Source organism: Oculina patagonica, chromosome 6 (genome assembly GCF_052425735.1).
Source record: "Oculina patagonica isolate OP01 chromosome 6, crgOcupat, whole genome shotgun sequence".
In the NCBI taxonomy this organism is placed as follows: domain Eukaryota; kingdom Metazoa; phylum Cnidaria; class Anthozoa; order Scleractinia; family Oculinidae; genus Oculina; species Oculina patagonica.
Window position 1 is genome coordinate 2,430,975 of NC_135763.1, and position 20,380 is coordinate 2,451,354.

General features: G+C 40.4%; 1 protein-coding gene across 3 annotated transcripts; it reads right to left on the reverse strand.

Annotated features, from left to right (window-relative positions):
- Positions 1-7: 7 nt before the first annotated feature.
- Positions 8-19,708, reverse strand: LOC144656489 (AT-rich interactive domain-containing protein 1B-like). 3 transcript variants are annotated; one of them, XM_078516710.1, is made up of 11 exons: positions 18,577-19,708; positions 13,564-13,887; positions 12,421-12,910; positions 10,631-11,041; positions 8,525-8,737; positions 7,925-8,154; positions 7,464-7,514; positions 6,934-7,015; positions 6,432-6,526; positions 3,717-4,860; positions 8-2,776 (listed from the first exon to the last, which is right to left on the reverse strand). In XM_078516710.1, exons 1-11 carry the CDS (start codon positions 19,519-19,521, stop codon positions 855-857), a joined length of 5,907 nt encoding a protein of 1,968 aa, XP_078372836.1. In that variant the 5' UTR covers positions 19,522-19,708; the 3' UTR covers positions 8-854. The 3 variants fall into 3 exon arrangements, with proteins under 3 accessions (XP_078372836.1, XP_078372837.1, XP_078372835.1); XM_078516711.1 differs by having other exon boundaries at positions 12,421-12,871; positions 13,564-13,890; XM_078516709.1 differs by having other exon boundaries at positions 13,564-13,890.
- Positions 19,709-20,380: the final 672 nt, after the last annotated feature.

A 20,380-nucleotide genomic window follows, 5' to 3' on the forward strand; every position in this document is an offset into this window, starting at 1 on the left:
ACAAAGCTGTGAAAAACTGCCATTTAATATCTCCTTTCAACATATATTCTAGTTAACACTTTCTTACATACTTATGTTACGAGGCGCTTTTTTACACGTAATTTTTCATATCAAACAATACCTTGCCTCTTCTCTTTAATTAATTTCTACAAGAGTAGCAAAAATGTAAAATTAAGCTTCCATGTTTTGTCAAATCTACAAAAGCTCTTTTTCCAGAAATACTTATTGTGCACGGACTTAACTTTACATATTATACAATGGTTAGTAAACTGGTAAATAATTTTTTAGAGCCGATATCATCAGCTGTCCGTATTGCACTCCTAAGCCACCGATAATCCTGTTATTGCACGCTGATGCAAACGTTGAAAGTTGTTCTTATCATGAGGAGTACGAAAACAATGTTTCAAATGATACGTAAACTATTGGAAACCAAAGTGTTTAGTTCAAATTCTTCGAGGATTACCTCAAAGAGCTTTTGTCTGTGTGAAATAACTACATGTGGAGAATGCCAGTTTTATTTGTAAGAAGAATGGTCGAGTGACGAAACGAGACAATAATAACGGGGGGAGGGGGGACAGGAGACCGGTGGAACGACAAACCCACATTATCAAAATAGAGAGCGCATTATCGCTTAGGCAAGACTACTAAGTTAATTTTAAACACACAAATCAATTCCTATTATGGCTTGGCCACGACTTCATATACAAAACAGACAAAAAAACAAAACTTACGGATCTGCTCTTGGAGAACAAAAATTGTTTCTTATTGCTTGGAATTTTCTTGACCATTACGAAAACTAAAGTAGCGCAACCGCTGATCAGATTGCGCTGGGCGAGGGCGCACGTAGCAGTGTTTCACCTGGATAAATAGAAGAGAATCTCGGCCAAATGATTGGCGATCATACTGTCCAGGATTCGTTGAACTGCAAGCCTCAAGATTCGTTCCTGAAAAGGCAAGAACAGCGCGCGATTCGAGCGAATACGTGCCAAGCACACCAGCGTGGAGGCAGCCCGACGTAACATGTCCACACTTGTACCGCAGAAACTCTCCGAATGAAATCCGGCTTGCGCCAGAGCACTGCCCGATGAATACGCGTTCATGGTGGACGCCGCGTCCTCGATAAATTCTAACAGCATGGAAATACAAGCTTTGCTGTCGCCGAAACCAACGAAGGAATTCTCTCCTTGTGCAAGGTTGGATAGAAGGACGAGTGCAAGTTCGCGAGTGACTGGATTACCTCTCTCGCCGACAAGACGAACCAACATGGTGTACAATTCGTCCACTCGCGTTAAGGGCGGAGTGGTGAGAATCATGTCCACATTTGACTCCAGAATGCTCATCTTGGCCAGAGCCTCCAGCACCAGCTGTCTCGGGGAGAGAGAGGTTCCTGGAGTAGCTGTAGGCATAGGGTCCTGCGCGGCAGCCGACGGACACACAAACCAGTGAAGCAGACCGTCCAACAAAGGCAGACTGATAGCCTCAGGGTAGAGAGCAAGATCAAGCTGACCCGCCACATTAGCTGTTATCACCAAGGCGTTCTCACGCAGTCCTTCCAGGCAATACCACCACCAATCATGTCGGTCGTCACTCGGGCACTCTACCTCAATTTCATCTTGAAGATACGAATGCCGGTAAGGAACTCGTTTAGCGTGTTTATGATGCAGCAGTAACAGCCGGCCGACGATCAGCAACAGCCCCGCGTGTCGAGTCATTTCCGCGTCGTTTCCTGGGACGAAGGAAAGTCCACGAAGAATGTTCGACACACAAAGACAACGCCGCGAGACGGCATCTTGACTCTCCGTTCGTAAACACAGCGGTGCATCCTCCTTGCCGCATGATTGCTGTTCAATAACTGCTTCCTGTTTCACGTTAATTTTACTAACAACTGACCGAATATAAGCGTCTGTCTCAGAATCCTCCTCGTCGGAGTTCAGGTCTAAATCAAGTTCCTTTTTTAACCGCGAGGTAAACTGTTCCTCTTCGCTTTGTTTGGTGCACTTATCGTTTTCTTGCGTTTTTAATTTCTCCTGTGGCAGTTCTTCCTTTTTAACAACAATGTCATCGTTAGATTCACCTTCCCCCGACATAGTACGAGAAGATAAATCATTATTAAGTTTTGTACAATTAGCGCCACATTTCGATTCGCTGGAACAACGTACATCCTCGCACAGAGCTGTGGATTTCCTCTCGCTAAGTTCAAACAGCTTTGTTTTTTCACTTTCGATTTTTACCTCTCCTTCGCTGTTGACAGTTTTTAAATTAGACAAGGGTTCCTTGACTTGAATTTTACAACTTGTCTTGGTCGAGTCCTCTGCTCTAGGCATAGAGCCAAGATGCGTCTGAATGTGCCGAGTCGTATCTCCTCCTCCCATAAGCCAGTCACTCGAGCCACTTTGAAATCCGTCTTTTGGGAGCTCAATCGTGGAACCGACCAAGACAGCAGTGAAACTATTTTTCGCATCTCTGTTGATCTTTTCAATCTCCTCGTCTTCGTCCGCATTGCTTTCGCAGGACTCCATAACCTCTATATTTTCTTGTTGCAAGAACACCGCACCGACAGTGATCTCGCTCTCGATGAACGTGTCAAAAATGTCAATCAAATAGCGGCGGAAGTGATCGATAAGGTTGTCAAGGAGACCTGGCAGTTGTGATAACATGAAGTACGCGACCGTGTTGTCGTCATACAGCAGGATGTTCAGGGTATCTAGAGCCCAGGTCGCCTCTGATAGCAAACCGGATTTCAATGACATCATTACTCGCCATGCTTCCACGGGACCTGGGAAAGAGAACACAAATGCCAAGAGAAACGATTAACCTATTATATGAAAGGGACTGTGTCACGGCTGAGTGAAGTTTATTTTATTAAATTTTGCCAAATACTCGCTTTGAAACTTAATGTTCGCAAATAAATTATTTCTATGGATCTAATTGAAATGATAACACCATTATAGCTTCATTGCAGCCAAATTTGCCTCCAGGGCGTTTTAATTTAAAGTTACAAACAAACGAAATAACTTAGAAAAGTTTTTAGCTAGGAAATGATGTAAAATGAGCCACATTAAACTAAGAATTACCCAACAGCTGGGACGCGTATCAATACAACCGTGAAATAAAAACATCTCAAAAAACATCCTTTTTCGAACAAAAAATTTCTGCTGGATTTATAGAGCGCGATTTCTTTTGAGTATTTCCGAGTTTAATTTCTCGGCCACCCATGGTTCGCGCGTCTTTTAAGTTGAGATTCTTGTTTCGTAAACACGGCCACACACATACAAAGCGTGCATCAGTTAGCTACTTTACCTTTGCAATATACGATAGGTAAGCTATGTGGGAATGTCAACAAAAAACTGAATTCAACAGAAAAGAACTTGAAGAACGACTAAATCTGCTGTACCTATAGAACTGTTTACTCTCTCTTTTGAAGTATCTTAGAATAAAACGGCCGAATACAAAGCAAATAACGTGTAAAGGCTTTAGCCTGGTTTTGACTGGCCGAGCAAACGTAAGCACAGACACAAGAACACAAAGATCACATTGTTTTCGACTTCGTGCTTGTGTCTAAGTTTCTCAGTGTTTGCATGGACTCTTGGGTTTGTGCTTATGCTTGTGTCGTCTATGAAAACCAGACATAAGACTAACAGTATAGCTTTGTTCCATTTCTCCCTTTGTTGTTGTAACTGATGAAAACTAAAAAAAAATAGAGAAATCTAACGTACCCAAGTCTCGGGACGTGAGCTTGCGCTTCTTAGTAAACACAGGTCTTGTGGTTTCAATGCAGTCGTTTGGAAAGGGCATGCCTCTTTTAATGGATGATGCATGAGCTTGTTGCTGCTGCTGCTGTTGCTGTTGTGTAGGCTGTGCTGTTTGTTGGGAAGGATACTTCATCTTCTGTGATGCCTGAAGCGGAGACTGCGCCATTGGCTGTCTTGATGAAGGAGACGGTGAAGGACTGGGGCGATACGGTGGAGTGGCGGGAGAATACTGGCTCTGTTGGCGGCCTGGGTACGAGCTATACGGTGGCGCCGGGGAGAACTGGGGTGGGGGCCCACTCGACGACCGTGAGATTCTACCACTGTGCGTCCCAGGGGGGTAGTCTACCATGTGCTCAGGCTCAGTTGATGGGCCATACTGAGAGCCCCACAATGGGTGCATCTTTTCCTGTGGGCTCGCACTGGGCATCATGGAGTGAGGCGATGACAGAGGCCCCGCTAATGACGGGCTTGCGCGCTGCTGGTACTGTAAGTTCGCCGCTGGATGTCCTGTTTGTGGGCTCGACTGCTGAAAGAACTGCGACAGGGACGATGGACCCTGCGGATAGTTACGCTGCGACATCATGTATGAAGGAAGCCCTCCCTGGGGGTAGTTAGGAAAACTGTTTCTTCTCTCTCCACCGTACGGGTACTGGGGCATTCCAAACTGACTGGAGGGGGCAGGGGGAGTCATTTGAAAATTCCCAGAATTGTCCCTAAAATCTGGGAACATTTTACCAGTGTCAAGTCTGGGCTCAGGGTAGCCGTCTTTCATGTTATAACTTGGAGGAAGGTCAGCAGAAGATTCGTTTGTCATCGAGTTGTAGGAACCGTGAATAGACGAAGTGTCTGTGGGCCTCTGACTCTGGGTAAGGCTGTTGGTCGGTATAATCGCTTCTGAACAAGTCACCGTCGCATTTGGAGGCGGAATTCCTGAACCTTCAAGTAGATTGATCTTCATGTCATCAATGGAATTCGTTTTGCTGAATTTCATCTCATACGACAACAGGTATCTAGAGTATTGACTACGAAGGATGTTTACAACATTCGGTTGATCAGTGGGTAGGTTCAACGCTTCTAGAACATCCTGCCAGAGCTTCCTACGAACCACCTGGAGAAAACACCAAAACATACGAGTCTTCACATGCTATACTACAATATGGTACGAATGATATTGCAATAACTGTTAAATTTTTCGAGAACTGAGAAGACAGTTTATAGATCTTCAATAAGAAGAACGACATTTGACATATTTTATAAGCACTTCCTTTGTCAACAGCCAAAATTTATATTTGTGTCGCATGAAACCTACCAATAATAGTCCATTTTTATTAAAAATTGCTATATTAGAGAAATAAGACTGTTAACTAGCATTATTGGCTGCAGATGGCGCGGATGGAAAAGGATTGCAATTTGAAAACGCTTGGCAAACGTTTTCAAATTGTTTCTGTGCTTCTTCAAGAAATCGATATTTATAGCTGTAGCTTGATTTCTATCCACAAATTAAGGTTATATCTTCTTTTAGATGTTCAAATATATTGTTTTTTATATGTTAGGTTGCCTTCCACTAATTTCAGAACAGTTTAGACCAAAAATCTGCGAAATCTCTGTGACATAGTTAATGCACCTGGGTGAAGAGAGACACTGTCAAAGTTTAATGTCTTACTTAAGGTCGCGCAGCACCCTTGCTCATTAATAAATTCATTAGCCAAATTTCCTGACGGGGTGCTATCTTGAAAAGCTTTAATTCGCTAAATTTTAAACATCGATTCCTCTAAAATTTATCAAGGATATTAGGGGATGATGGAATTACATCATGATTGTCTTTTTACTGAGAGATGACCTTTGACTGTGATGTTACAAGCTCTTAAAAGTTTAACTGCAGATAATGTGATCTTGTGTCCAAGTTTTCAGCTAGAACAGCACACCGGATAAAATGATTATATAACCTAGCGATAAATCATAACCTCTTTTGTGTTCTGACAAGAACGAAATTTTCGATTTCAAAAACTACTTGGAGATTAAGGCTTTAAAGAGAGTAGAAATGTGAAATCTGAACTTTGAAACGTGCTACCTTCATTTTGAGAAGGAAATTTCAAAATTCGCTCTTGTCAGAACACAAAAGAATACACCAAGTTTGTGTTACTCGAAGATCTACTCCTGAAAGTCTATATTGGCGGAGAAAACTTGGACACAAAATTGCAGGTTTTTAGGCTTCCGAAGACCTTCTGAGTCAATGTTTACAACAATGTGTGCTATATTTAAAGCTGTGAATATAATTATGATAATTTGCTTTGTCCCAGCGCACGAGACACAAAGCTAAGAACAATAGCGCGTAATTACTTGTACAAAGAACTGTAAGAAAATAATATCATGAATATTTCGTTTGTTTTTCGGCTTCAGTCGTCGCAGTTCGTGCATGCTCTTTAAATAAATACATACATAATGACTGCAAGGGTCCTGCGCGACCTTAAGGATACAAAAAAGAGCAGTGTTCTTGGCCCAAAACCTGAGGTGCTTATCACTTGACCATGCTAACACAACAATGTTAAAAATAATAAGTAGCACCTCTTGGGTGAACAGTTGCTATGACACATTTCAACATCAGCAGAACTGAGGTCAGACGAATTTAACTCCTGACTTCAGTTCTTTAGCTGTTAGTAAGCATTTCATGAAACTCACTTCCTGCAGGCCTCCTCTTTCCCTGACTACAGTGAAAAACTTGAACAGATCTAAAGGCTGTCTCATTACAACTGGAACCTGCGTGATCTGTGTGCCTTTAAAAACAAAAGAAAATACTGGTAATTAAAATCAACTGCAAATAAACCTCTCTGTGACTGTCTGGTTGTGTTAATAGGGCAGGAAATTCCATAGATACAGATGGGCTAGGCAGATGCTTAACAGATACAAAATACATCCGATTATAAGCCCCCCCCCCCCCCCTGGATATAAGCCCCCCTCTTCCAGATGACAGTACTGAATAGGGCTAAATATTGCTTTATTATGCGTTTTCAACTTAAAAATGTATTTCCATCAACACTCCCGTGGCTCGTTTCGAAACGTTTTTTTCATTCCGCTTATAAGCCCTCCCGGATATAAGCCCCTCAACTTATAAGCCCACCCAAAACCCCTTACGAAGTTGTATAAGCCCACGGCTTATAACCGGAATTCTACGGTACTTTACCTTGACTGCTCATGAAGGCCTGATATTTATTAAGAAATTCCTTTCGTTCAGGTTCATCAGAAAGCTCGTATAACTTGGCAAACTGAAAGAGTTTTATGAAATTATGTAATGGTTAACGAAGTGAAAACTCACAGTAAGAAGGCATTCAAGTACTTTTTTGTGCTTCACAGATGTACAAATGCCACATTACAGCAGGGACATTTAACGGTCAGAAAATGAAATTATCTAATGACATCCCTACACCTACATTTTATTAAGTTGGTAAGGTCCATAGACATCACACAAAAAGTTAAAAATTTAAAAGAAAAATACGATACATTATATAAAATGGCTATGACCTTGCAGTTGTTGCTTAGGCTTATAACCAGCTAACATATAAAACTAATGCTACCAGCAATACAAAGGTTGCAAAACACAGAAATGTAAACAGCCAAAGTTTGCCACATGAATTTGGTGGGGGCTACAGGGTGGGTAAAATGGGTGACTATCAGGTGCGGGTGATTTGCACTGTAAGTAGAAAGCATGCTTACCTTCTCGTACTGTTGTTGGTGCTGTCTTGACGATGGAAAATGATAGGAAGACTAAAACAAAAGAAATAATGAGTGGATTAACATTAAACAGTGATCAATGTATGATTTCTCCTTGTAAAACCAATGAACTGTCATGCATACAGTTCGTGAGAGTTAATAAGCTGAAAACAAAGGGTAAAGTACCTTGATCTACCACTAAATGCATTCTTTAGCAATCACTTTACATTTAGAGCAATTTTCGATTGAGTGCCAAAAGTAACTTGTGATTGCATTGGTTTTGTGTTACTTCTTTCCGTGATTGGTTAAAAGTTACTCAACCGCTCAGGATGTGAAACTGAGCCAAATCGGGACAACAAATCGTTCTGTGTAAATCAGCCTTTACAAGAACACAGGGAATCAAACTTAAAGCACCATACATGAGTCAACAAACATGACAAGTACAAGTAATTAACACCAGTTACCATAGAGATGGGATTATTGGGAAGAGAAGGGTTGATTTCATCCAGGTCAATTTCTGCATCACCAAATGACGATGTAATGGAAACCCCAGACGGCGAAACTCCAGGTGATAAGCCAGAAAAGGTGGACAGAGGCGATGCCGGTGGGGAGGGTGGGGCGTTCTCTTTGTCCATAACAGGCAACTCAATAGTTGAGTTGTTGAGTTCACGAGCATCTGCGTTACTATTCTGAGCTGCAAAGACAACAAAACAGTGCATGTTAAAAATGTTGCATCTTAAATAAAGAATAACAGACATTTATTGTCTGAGTCAAGCAAAACAGAAGCATATTTCACTCAACACAAGGACCAAGTTCACCCATGCAGATTCATGGAGTCAAACAATTTCTAGTCAGCTCAGTCAGTGAGTACAAAATCTTTCAACAATGACTAATAAGCTCAGTGTGGGAAACACGTTGACTGTACAATCAAACTTTTCTGTAAGAAATATTTTTTAGAAGTAAACAGCATATCTTTTTATAGGATGTCTTCAAATGGAAAGCTCTTATGAGTCTGCTACAGCTGTGCTGTGTTCATAGCATGTTCAAACCATTCAATGTATTACCATTAACAGGTGTTCCTTGTGGCTGTGAAGGAGATGATGTCACCGTTGCAGGCAGTGAAGCCACTGAGGGGGGAGCAGAGCCTTGTGAGGGTGGCTGCTGCTGATCTTCATTATCAGCTGACAGTGATGCTTCTGCTGCTCTCATTGACTCAATCATGGCCTCCACATCCTCTGCCGTTGGTAACTCATTCAATGTTGGGGATGGTACACGGCCTATAGAGAGAGTCAACAAATTGCATTTTATTATCATTGTATTTCAAATGTAAAGCTAAGAACACTACACAAACAATACCAAGGAGTAAAGGCAGTGATGCAGTTGATCACCAAGCTGGAACAACTGTTGCTTAGAATGCACAACATAGAACTGCTTAAGTAATGTCATAACATAAGTAAACAGAATTCAAAGCAATTCATGTGCCAAAATATATTGTGACCACTCATTTAAGGTGATTCCACGGTATTGCATTGCGCATCCTTGCTGCGTATAAGTTTTCGCGTTATTTAGCGCGCACGCACACTGAACACTACGAGATTCCCTTCAGGCTATGCTCGGTAGGGAAATAAATGATCGTTTTCTCTTAAACGAGCATGGTGACCTCCATTTTTTAATGCAATAATTTAAATGTCACACGGTTGTCTACAATATATCGCGATTTAAAGAAAAGTTTAAAACTCTACATTGAGATATTTAAATTTTAATGCCGTTAAAACATGTTTTTAGATAGTGCCGTTAACGTGCACACGAAGCAAAATCTTTAATTTCTTTCATTATCTTAATTCCTGTACAATAAGAATAGTTTTTACAGAGCATTTCACAAAACTTTTGACAAGCGGTTTGCGAAGTTCGCCGCGAACTTAGGAATTTCATTACGTAGTTGTCAATCAAATTGAGAACTTCGAAACAAAGTTGCGAATTTCACGTGCAGCTAAGTTCGCAAGTTGCGAAATTCGAATTGCTTTCAACGAGACAGTTCCAAGTCTTCCGTCTATTTTCGATTGTAATGGCAGACTTGCCGAATTGTATTGCTGTGTTTAGGGGCAAAAAGGACGAAAAACATAACAGCTAATGTTTGAATTACTCTCAGCGAACGGAATTATTTACAAGTAGACTTCAGCTGAAACGTCTCACTTCAGATCAAGTCGATATGATGTTTTCAAAGAAACTAAAGCTTACCTTTCGATGCAAAACACTCGCTGATGTATCAAGTTGATTTGCTGCAGGAAGAATCACCGCTCCCAATTAATTCGAGGTATTAAAGAGTGCAGAGCGAAGAAATATTTGTGAAACTAAAACCAGCAAAGAACTGCAGTCGAAGGTGGAAATGCGCCAGGTAAGTTGTTTACGTATTTTTACCACCGAGAAGTTTCGTTCGTTTTTGACTTCAGTCTATGACAATTAATTTTCTTTCTATTGTGGCATTTCAATCGAAAATAGACAGAAGACGTACTTGAAAGCAACTCGAACTTCTCATCTTGCGAACTTAGCTGCACGTGAAATTCACAACTTCGTTGCGAAGTTCGCAATTTGATTGACAACTACGTAATGAAATTCCCAAGTTCGCGGCGAACTTCGGAAGTTTCAAACGAACTTCGCAAACCGCTTGTAAAAAGTTTTGTGAAACGCTCTGTAATATAAGATCAAAGTCTATTTTGTTGAACTAGACTAATACTTTAATGCAAAAATGATTTTTTCTGGAAATAATAGTGATCCCCATTCGGATTACTAGGGTTCCTAATATATACCTCGCGGGTTGTATATTTACTATAATGCCCATCCATTTTACACAAAAACTAGCGTGGTGACCCCCATTTTTATTTCATTTTTTAATGCTTATAACATAATAATTGTAACCTGGACCAAGTTTCAGAAAATTTTTAATACTTCTTCTATTTCAGTGGAATCACCTTAATGTAAGGTCCAGGCACATTCTAGAGAAGAAGGGGAAAATGATAAGTAGATGATTGGGGCACTTCAAGCGTCTTGATCGTTATCATTTATCAAGGGAGCAGATGAAGAACTGCAGTGCATTACCAATTACCAGTTGCTATTGGAAACCCTACGACAGATTTACAATACATGAAGATATTCACAAAAGTGGTTCAAACCTGTTTGCACGTTAGGACCCAGCATAGAGCCTAACTGCATTGGAGACATTCCTGAAGCAGACATGTTGTCAGAGCCTTTACTGCCCATCATCATGTCTGGAGGGTTGCCATATGGCGGTCCTGGACCTTGAGCCGTGCTAGGGTACCTTGATCCAGAGTTAACCGCTTCAAGCACTGCCGCAGCAGCAGCTGCAGCAGCGGTCCCACCAACACCTGAACCAGCAGTGGAGAAGTTTGAGCCTCCCACACTAGCTGGAGGGAGGCTGCTGCTGGACACTCCTGAACCTGACATCTGGCTTCCTCCCATTCCAAATGGTGGAGGCAGTTTACCTGGAGGGTAGTTTGGCATGCTTCCTGTGGATGTTGGGCTGTCTGTGCCAAAACTGGGCATTCCAACCGACGGAGACGTTCCTTTGGATGGAATTATTGACAACATAAATTAAATAAGCAACCATCCCCTGACTTTAATCAAGTATGATAGCTGTGTCTTAGAATGATTCTTTATTCTACTTTAGTTATTCACAAATATGGCATGTTTTAACTTAACTTATATGGCGCTGATATCACTGTTGCACATTTTCATCAGCATTTTTCCTGAGGCAATGGGTTGAACTCAAGAACTAAATTACATATAGGCAACTTAGGAACTCCTTTTTGAGGTGCAAACATATACAAACATGTAGTTTGCCAAGATTGATTTTAAGTCTTGCAAATCGCTTCATAACCATAGAATTTTAAGCAGTCAAGTATTATTCATTGACAATTTGTTGAAAAATAAACAATTATCCTCCTCAGTCTGGTGGAATATTACCTTATTTGAGCCAAATCGGCCCGAAGCCTCATCGCCTAAGTAAGTATCAGGCAATATTCTGGGCAATTCGCAGGGAAATAATTCCTTTAGTATGAGAACTTTAACATTTGTTAAGGTCGCGCAGGACCCTTGCTCATTAATAAATTCATTAGTCAAATTTCTTGTTGGAGTGCTATCTTGTAAAGCTTTAATTCGCTACATTTTGAATACCGATTCCTCTAAACTTTAATAAGGATACTCAGGGATGATGGAATTACATCATGATTGTCCTTTTACTGAGAGATGACCGTTGTCTGTGATGTTACAAGCCCTTAAAAGTTTAACTGAAGATAATGCGATTTTGTGTCCAAGTTTTCAGCTAGCACAGCGCACCAAATAAAATGATTATATAGCTTAGTGATAAATCGTAACTTCTTTTGTGTTCCCACTAGAACGAAATTTTCGATTTCAAAAACTGCTACAAGTTAATGGCTTCTAAGAGCGTAAAAATGTGAAATCTAAACTTTGAAACATGCTATCTTCATTTTGAGAAGGAAATTTAAAAATTCGCCCTAGCCAGAACACAATAGAGTACACCAAGTTTATGTTCCTCGCGAATCAACTCTTGAAATTCTATATCGGCAGAGAAAACTTGGACACAAAATTGAAGGTTTTGAGGCTTCCGAAGACCTTCCGAGTCAATGTTTACAACAACGTGTGATATATTCAAAGCTGTGAATCTATTTATGATAATTTCCTATGTTCCAGCGCACGTGGCACAAAGCTGAAAACAATAACTAGTAATTACTTGTACAAAAGAGTTTAAAAACAAACATTCTCATGAATATTTCGTTTGTTGTCGGCTTCAGTCGTCCGGCAGTTCGTGCATACTCTTTAAATAAATACATACTAATGATTGCAAGGGTCCTGCGCGACCTTAAAGCAGTGAAATTAGCTGACCGGAATCATGTTGTTCACTTTTTACAATTGTAGCACTCACCATCAGCCACACCCCTTAAGGGTGACCCCAAGGTGATATTAGGTATAGGGGACGGCGTGTGTCTGGAGTGAAGATTTCCAGGAAATGGCGGAGGATTACTGCGTTGATATGCACCTTGACTACTTCCATAACTTGGCATCATATCAGAAGACGCACCAATGCGTCCCATAGGGGGATTCCCATATGACACAGACACTGATGGCAGCCCATGCTGCTGTTGGTCAGTAGCCATCCTATTAGTGGGGAACTCCTGACCTGGTAAGTTATCTGCTACGTTGTTGCTGGTGAACCTCATACCAGCGGAGGCTCCAAACATGTCTGCTGCCGAGGCTGGTTTGGGTAGGATGGGCTGTGGATGGGAGGATGGCATCCTCGGCATTCCAGTTGGAGGCTGTGGATATGACTGCTGTTGTTGCTGCTGTGGTTGTTGCTGTTGCTGTTGTCTTTGTTGCTGTTGAGGCATGTAAGGCATTTGTTGAGGAAACTGAGGCTGAAATTTGACAATAAATGCAAGTCAGATAGAGATGCATTATTGCAAAATTCACAGACACATAAACACATACCTATGCAGGGTAACTACAAGGATTGTACCCAGTTTTGCCCAAAAAATCAGTGAACTACTTTCAAGGGCTTTCAAAGGGACATTATATAAAACCATGTGCTATTGTGAGAAAGACGCTTATCAGTTGATTACACAAAATAATCTGAATTTTGTTTTCAGAGTTCCCCCAACAGGCGTTAAACTTATGACCTTCTCCACACAACAGCAGTTGGACATTTTCCCACTGAGCAACACTTGAGGGAGATAAGCCATATAACTACATTGTGTAGGTAGAAAAGTGTTACAGAAGGTCATGGGATGAACTACAACAAAAGGTCTACATTGACAGAAATAATTAGAAATCAATGACGAAAAGGATAAATTTAAAATCCTTCAAAGCACTAAATTCAATTTCTGAGGAATTCCAATGAATTTAAAAGGTTTTTCTCCTTTGACTGCTCAATCTGGAGTCCAGCACACTAACCATTAGGCCACCATGCCTCTCTTTAAAAAGTCAAATAATGTAAATCTTTTCCAGCTGCAGCTGAAAACAATTGAAACACTTGCAGAATTCAAGATGCTCAGTTTAGTGGCAAACAAACCTCCATGCCTCCTCCAGGAAATCTATGCTGCATCTGCTGTTGTTGCCGAAAGCTTGCATAATCTTGTGGAGGCTTCTGCATTTGATTTGCCATGTGCTGAGGCTGTGCTGAGAGACTAGACTGCCCCATAACCTGTCTGCCCATAGACATATTACCATAGTACGGCTGTGACTGCTGCATGGCCCCTGCCTTCATGCCTCCCTGCTGCATCATGTATGGTGCATATGGCTGCTGCGGACCTGCTTGTTGAGATTGTGGTGGTTGTTGTTGCTGTTGTGAGCCACCCATCATCATATAAGGCGACTGCTGTTGGGGTATTCCCTGCTGCTGGAATAAACAGGATGTTACTTCAAAACATGTAGTCAAAAAGGCAAAGTTTTTTTTAACTAGGTGGCAGTCCTGGGACCAACCATGTTCATAATAAGCTTTCGATTTTTATGGGTTTTTTTGGCAAATCATTTCAGACTTCTGGCTACTACTTCGTCTTGACCTACTGAAAAACTGTCATATTGAAAATACTCTGCTCTTAATTTAGTGTGAAATACATGTTAACTGTAATTCCTTTCTTCATTATGGATGAGCAGTGGCATAGACTCCATGAGCTCGTTCGGACACCATCTTGCTTGCAACAGCAAAAGCATCAACCACTGACAGTTCACACATTTTCCCACATAATGTAGAGACCTTGTGTATGTTATCCCGGCCTGACCAATCGATGAAAATCGATGATCGGAAATAAATCAATCAATCGATATCAATCGATGATGGTTAGTTAATTGATATCGATTGGCATCGGCAAATCGATGACCAATCGATAATCACAAATAAAATTTCCTTAATTACATCGATTGTCATCGATTGCTATCAAATTTCATCGATTGTCATCGATGAAATCGATATCTTGCGGCGTACTTGGGCATCCCCAGGATAATTCTACAGGATATCCGGAAATAGATTTTTGCAATCCTAAAACGACTGATCGTGAGCTGAGCACACAATGTCTGAAGAAGCGGATAAAGCCGGGGATAAAGCAACGGACGTTACACTTGTAGTCAAAGGCTACCATCTTCTTATGTAACCTATACGCTAAGTAACCTATACGCTATCATAAACCTTGCCCCTTTTCTTAATAACGTTGTTTTTGCTGCATAACAGACATAACAGTATTTATACCATGCCATAGAAAATACAGCCAATCAGAATACAGGAAAGCCGTTGTATATTCGACGGTATTCAACCCAACCTTCCCATCGTGCGCTGCGATTGTATTCTCGGCGAAATTTAGTAAGCGTATTTTCTATGGCATGGTATAAAATAGTTACACAACACTTTCTCGTGGTATACTATGGAATATCCCACTTGTCACTTGTATTTTCTTGGTATACACACTCGCCTAAAGGCTCGTGTGTATACCGAGAAAATACAAGTGACTCGTGGGATATTCCATAGTATACCACTCGAAAGCATTGCATAACTAGTATATCACGAAAATGAATAAATGAGGTATTGATCGCTTTTAAGAGCCACTGAGTTGATGTAATAACATCCATATTGAATCCATCCAAATAAAAACGATCGATGAAAATCGATGTTAATCAATGATAATCGATGAAAATCGATAACAGTCGATGAAAATAAAAGTCACAAAATTTTCCGTTATCGATTGGTCATCGATTTTCAATATCAATCGATTAATTGGCATCGATTATTATCGATTGGTATCGATTATCATCGATTATCGGTTTCATTGATTGGTCAGGCCTGGATGTTATTAATGAAATTTAGTATGAAGTAGGCTGCAGATACTTTGTTGTTGGAGGCAAAATCGCCGAGTGCTGGCACATTTTGACTGGCCTGATGTCTTGTATGACTGGTACTCTAATCCTTCTCTCTTACCATGCTTTTTAATCAGCAAAGCAAGTTGTATAAAACTTGTTTTCATTTCTTGTTTATTAACAATGACTACAATTTTACAAATGAATAAGAGCCTTATTGAGTACATGTGAAATTATTGTGCAATGTACTGACATGGTTAATGTTGCCTTCAATTACCGCAACACCATAAAATGGATAGGTTAATACCGTCGCTTGCATCTAAGCCTGAACACGAGCCGCCGAAACATGATCTAATTGGGTATCAAACATGGCATGTTTCGTCATGAAACATTGAAGTTTAGCAGACCGTAACGGCAACTTTCACGCTCAAAATGCTCACCATAAACACTGAGAACAGGCGAAACTTTGCACCAAAAGTGATTCAAGTGAGCTTGCAAATGCATATCGACACAGATCAGGATCAATTTGTCGAAGGAAGTCTTGATATCCAATGTTTCCACCATTTCGACTGTTTCGAAACCGGAATGTGTTGAAGTTTCGGCGCGAAAATTGCTGTTACGGTCTGCTAAACTTCAAACGTTTGATGACCAATCATGCCACGTTTGATACCCAATTAGATCATGTTTCGGCGGCACGTGTTCACGCTTAGATGCAAGCGACGGTAGATAGTATCATTATTACCCTCCCTTTCTGGAACACGTTTTGTGTTTTGGTCAATCATATGTAAAGAAAAAACACACAACATGATGTAAAGTCTGTCAATATACTCATTTTGTTTGACCAAAATGATGACATACATGATTGTCCTTTCAGAGATAAAATAACAATTTGCAGCCCCAAGTTTGTGATGTACAGTTTAGCAATTCAGTCATTATTCCAAATTCCAAAACAGTTGCATGGTTAAAACAACCAGACACCTTGTGTAGATTCTCATAGCTGCCACATGGATAACAAACATCAAATATAATGAGCCAAATTTCCACACTGTTGTGGTGCCAACCACATCTGTGGATAGTGTTCTTGAAGTGAAAAAAAGAACTACTATTGGCAGGAAATTTCCCTACATCTATAAATGTAGAATTATTTTAGAGAAATAATTCAACCAATTGCTTTGTAAACCAGGCATTTAGAGCGGTTTTCACTTGAGTGTCAAAAGTAAATTGCGTTTGCTTTGGTTTTGAATTACTACGCTTAGTGATTGGCTTAAAAATCTCGCGCCACTTTATTAGCCAATCAGAAGTAAAACCAATACCAATCGTGACTCGCTCGCGCACGTTTTCCCGCGCTTCGTGCCAGTTACATGTATTTGCTTCGAGTTTTGATTGGTTCACTGGATTGTCTGTGTCCTTTGTGATTGGCCAGAGTAATTACTTTGGTTTTGGTTTTACGACACTCAATTGAAAACTGCTCTATGTGACCAACTATAAGAACTTGTTACTGTTAGTGGAATATCATGACATTTAAATACTTTTCATTAACCAAAAACAAAGTTTGCAAAATATATCCTCATTATTTTTTCTTTTGTATATAGTGTGTTATACTACTCGCCTAGACTAACTTATATCATCTGCAGGTATTGAATTCTTTGTCAAATAGATTACCGTAGATTATAAAATATATCATCAAATACAGAATTTCACACAAGAAACCACAATTTACGTTGGGAGGTTTAACTTGTATTGATTACGATCTAAAATTTTGCAAAATTTGAACCATTCATGAACCACAAAACTTGTGCAACTTTGAATATCGTAAAAAAAAAACCTGTACAGTTGTAGTTGGACCAAATAACCCACGACCAACATGAAGAGAAAAGTTATACAAACAAAGCTGGGATAATAGCAGACGATAAACTAATTAAACAACACTCAAGTTTGCAACTTTGGTCTTCCTTTGCATGGCAACTAAGGCAAACCAAAAGAAGGCTTACTTCCCATAAAGCTACAAATTTCAGTGACAATATTACTACAGGAATATAAATGAACAAGTGCTCTTATTTGTTTTTGAGAAAGAAAAAAATCAAGCCATGGTTTACATGTAAGAGCTGTTACATTCAGTTAGCAAAGTTGCAAACACAGTATCATGTTTATTAGGGTTGCTGGGAGTTTTATATAGCAGGCTATTCATCATAATTATTTCAAACTGAAAATCTGTATATTGGGCCTTGTGTTGTGAGAGATTAAACATAGTAAATACAGTGAAACCAAGCAGTTACTAGTCTCAAAACGCTTCCTACAGTGCCAGACGATAAATATTTTATATCTAATGTGTTACAACTTGCAAGACAAGGACAAATTTCATTGATTAATTTCCAGGAGCTACACAATGGTACTTGAATGGAACAATACTCTATAATACCATTAACACTTACAACGAGACTGCACTGTTGTCTCACAAACTATGTAAATCATTAGGAGAGTCACAAAACGTCGTTTTATGGGTACAAAAATAGAAGTGCTGTCTAACAAGACAAGCAAAAAGACTCACTGCATGAACAGAAACCAATAATTATATGCAACTTGTCAAAATGAAAGATACAAGTGCTGTAGCTTGTCATGCAATGTTCAGCATGCTATACAATAACTTAATTTCAGGTCTCAGCTGTTCACAAAAATCAAATAAACCAGAATGTAACTACAATGCCTAATGGCAAACACTACAAAAGGCAACAAGACAAAGACATGTGTAACCCTTAATATTTTCACAAATGAAAGGTCAATAAAATGTTCTCCAGATTAATCCTTTGAAGGCCAATGAGTGATCTATGTCTGTAGCTGTCTGCAATTATTTATAAATTGACACTTCCACAGCCAATCAGGCGAGCAGGTAGATAAATTTCACAGGTGGTGAACCAAGTTTAAATTGTATAGAAAACTGTACACAAAAAATATTTTGGCCGGCTCGAACTTGTACGTTAACGAATCGAAACTTTCCTCTTTCAGAACCACACAACTCGCTTCGTATCGTTTTTAGCGCGTTTGTGAAATCCGATCGCCCTCGCACAAAGCTCGAGTCCGCCATTATGAATATTCCGATGATAAATATTTTAAACGTAAGTTATGTCTGCTTTTACTAGAAGACTAGTTACCCCTACAATCTCCCCGCAAATGAAACGGCAAACGCCCTAAAATACCAATAAATATAAACAATCTCTTAACGGTTACAATCCCCCCTTACCTGCAACGGTGCTCTACTCATCGGCGGACCGGGAGAAGTATTTGTTGGTAAATTTGTCGAACAATGGTTCGACGTCTGCAGTCTGTTCTGCTGCCATTGAAAATGTTGATTTGTGATCATATTTCTCTCATCTGGCTGTGCGTTCGGTGCTCTCTGGCCAGCCTGAGAACTGCTCGAGTCCTGAGGGTAATAACTCGGAGGATAAGCGCTCGACGATTGGGAATTTAACCCTCTTTTAAGTTGATTTTCACTCTGCGCAGACATGAACCTTTGTTGGGAGCCATATTGTTCGGTTACGTTCGGCGCTCTAGGAGCGATGGGAACTTCGCGAAAGCCTCGGAGCAGCATTTCCTGTCTCGGATTGTATTGATTGTACCGGTTTTGTGGTGATAAAGCTGGCTGATTTGATGCCAAAAGTTTCATATTTGTGGGATTAGGGTTCGATTGACTAAGATTTCTAGACGGTACGGCCGGGCTTGCCGACGAACTTCCTGGGTCGAGAATTGACGAAAGCTGATTGTTTAGAGGTACGGAGGCGGGCATCCCCAAACCTAGCGCTCCGCTCTTGTTTGGCAGTCCCGTGGATGAATTCATGGACATTTGAAATCCATTAGCGTTCGCCGTTGGTTGGTTGGTTCCACTTGGATTCGGCGTCGCCATTTTGTTGGGCAAGGAATTTGCCTTATTATTGTTGTTAGTCTGATGGTCGGAACCCTGAATATAATCGTGTAGCTCTTCCAAAATACCTTGATTTTGCGAGCCTAACGCACTACTAGAACCATTCTCGCGGAAGCTCGGGTCGGGGAAATAATCTCCGCCCGTTGAAGGAAATTTGAAATGATGATTTGTGTGTTCCGTGTTCGATGCAGGCACCTTATTGGGATGTTGTAGGCGACTACCGCTTGTTCCACCGTTGCTCGCATGGACCCGGACAGTTTGCGCCATTCAGCAGCGCCAAAACACTTTTTATGACACCATGCCGACTTGGAATAAAATTCCAAAGCTTCCGAAATTGTTTGTGAACTTCCACGTGTTACTGTGCCTCGTCTAACGAAGTTTGACGTCGTAGAAAATTACCGCCTTTTCAGCTTGCCGACGGTCAAAGCTTTTCACACACTAGCAGCCATCTATAGTCAGCACGTGTTTGAATGACAGGAGAGAGGACGTGACGTCACTAGGGCCACAAACGCTGCGCACGCAGCATACCGGCACATATATGCGAGGAGCCCTTATGTGATCCATGTCAGGGTACCTTCGGGAAGTCTCATTTTGTTCTCAGTTTGTTCTCGTAAATATATTTTTAATCCTTCAAAAATATTCGATATTTGGAAAACCTAAACGAAGGAGTTTTTTGTACTTTTTTAAAAATTAAAATTTTATGTTGTAGCTCAAAGAAAGATCAGGCGCTTTTTTGTTGTCTTCAAACGTCCCTTGGAAATTGGCCCTCTGGGAGAAGGCCGAAGCTCGGTTTACAAAAGACGAGATTTTTTCAGCCAGTGAGACATGATAACGTAAAAAGTAAATGAGCAGTCTTTAAATGTAGATATAACACCTGTGTATTGACTTACACTAACAAAAGTAATGAAAACATAAAGTAAACAGCGATGTTAATCGTGTTCAGTATTTCATACCGAGAAAATGACATTAAAAAGAAAATTATTATAAAATTATATATACATATACCTCGTGTCTGGCGGGCCTTTAAATCAGGGTTTTACTTAATGTCTGAAAATAAGATATAAATTGTAAAACCCCCGTTTTCCTTTTTCAACGTTGATCAAAGGTTGAATTTGATTGTTTTACC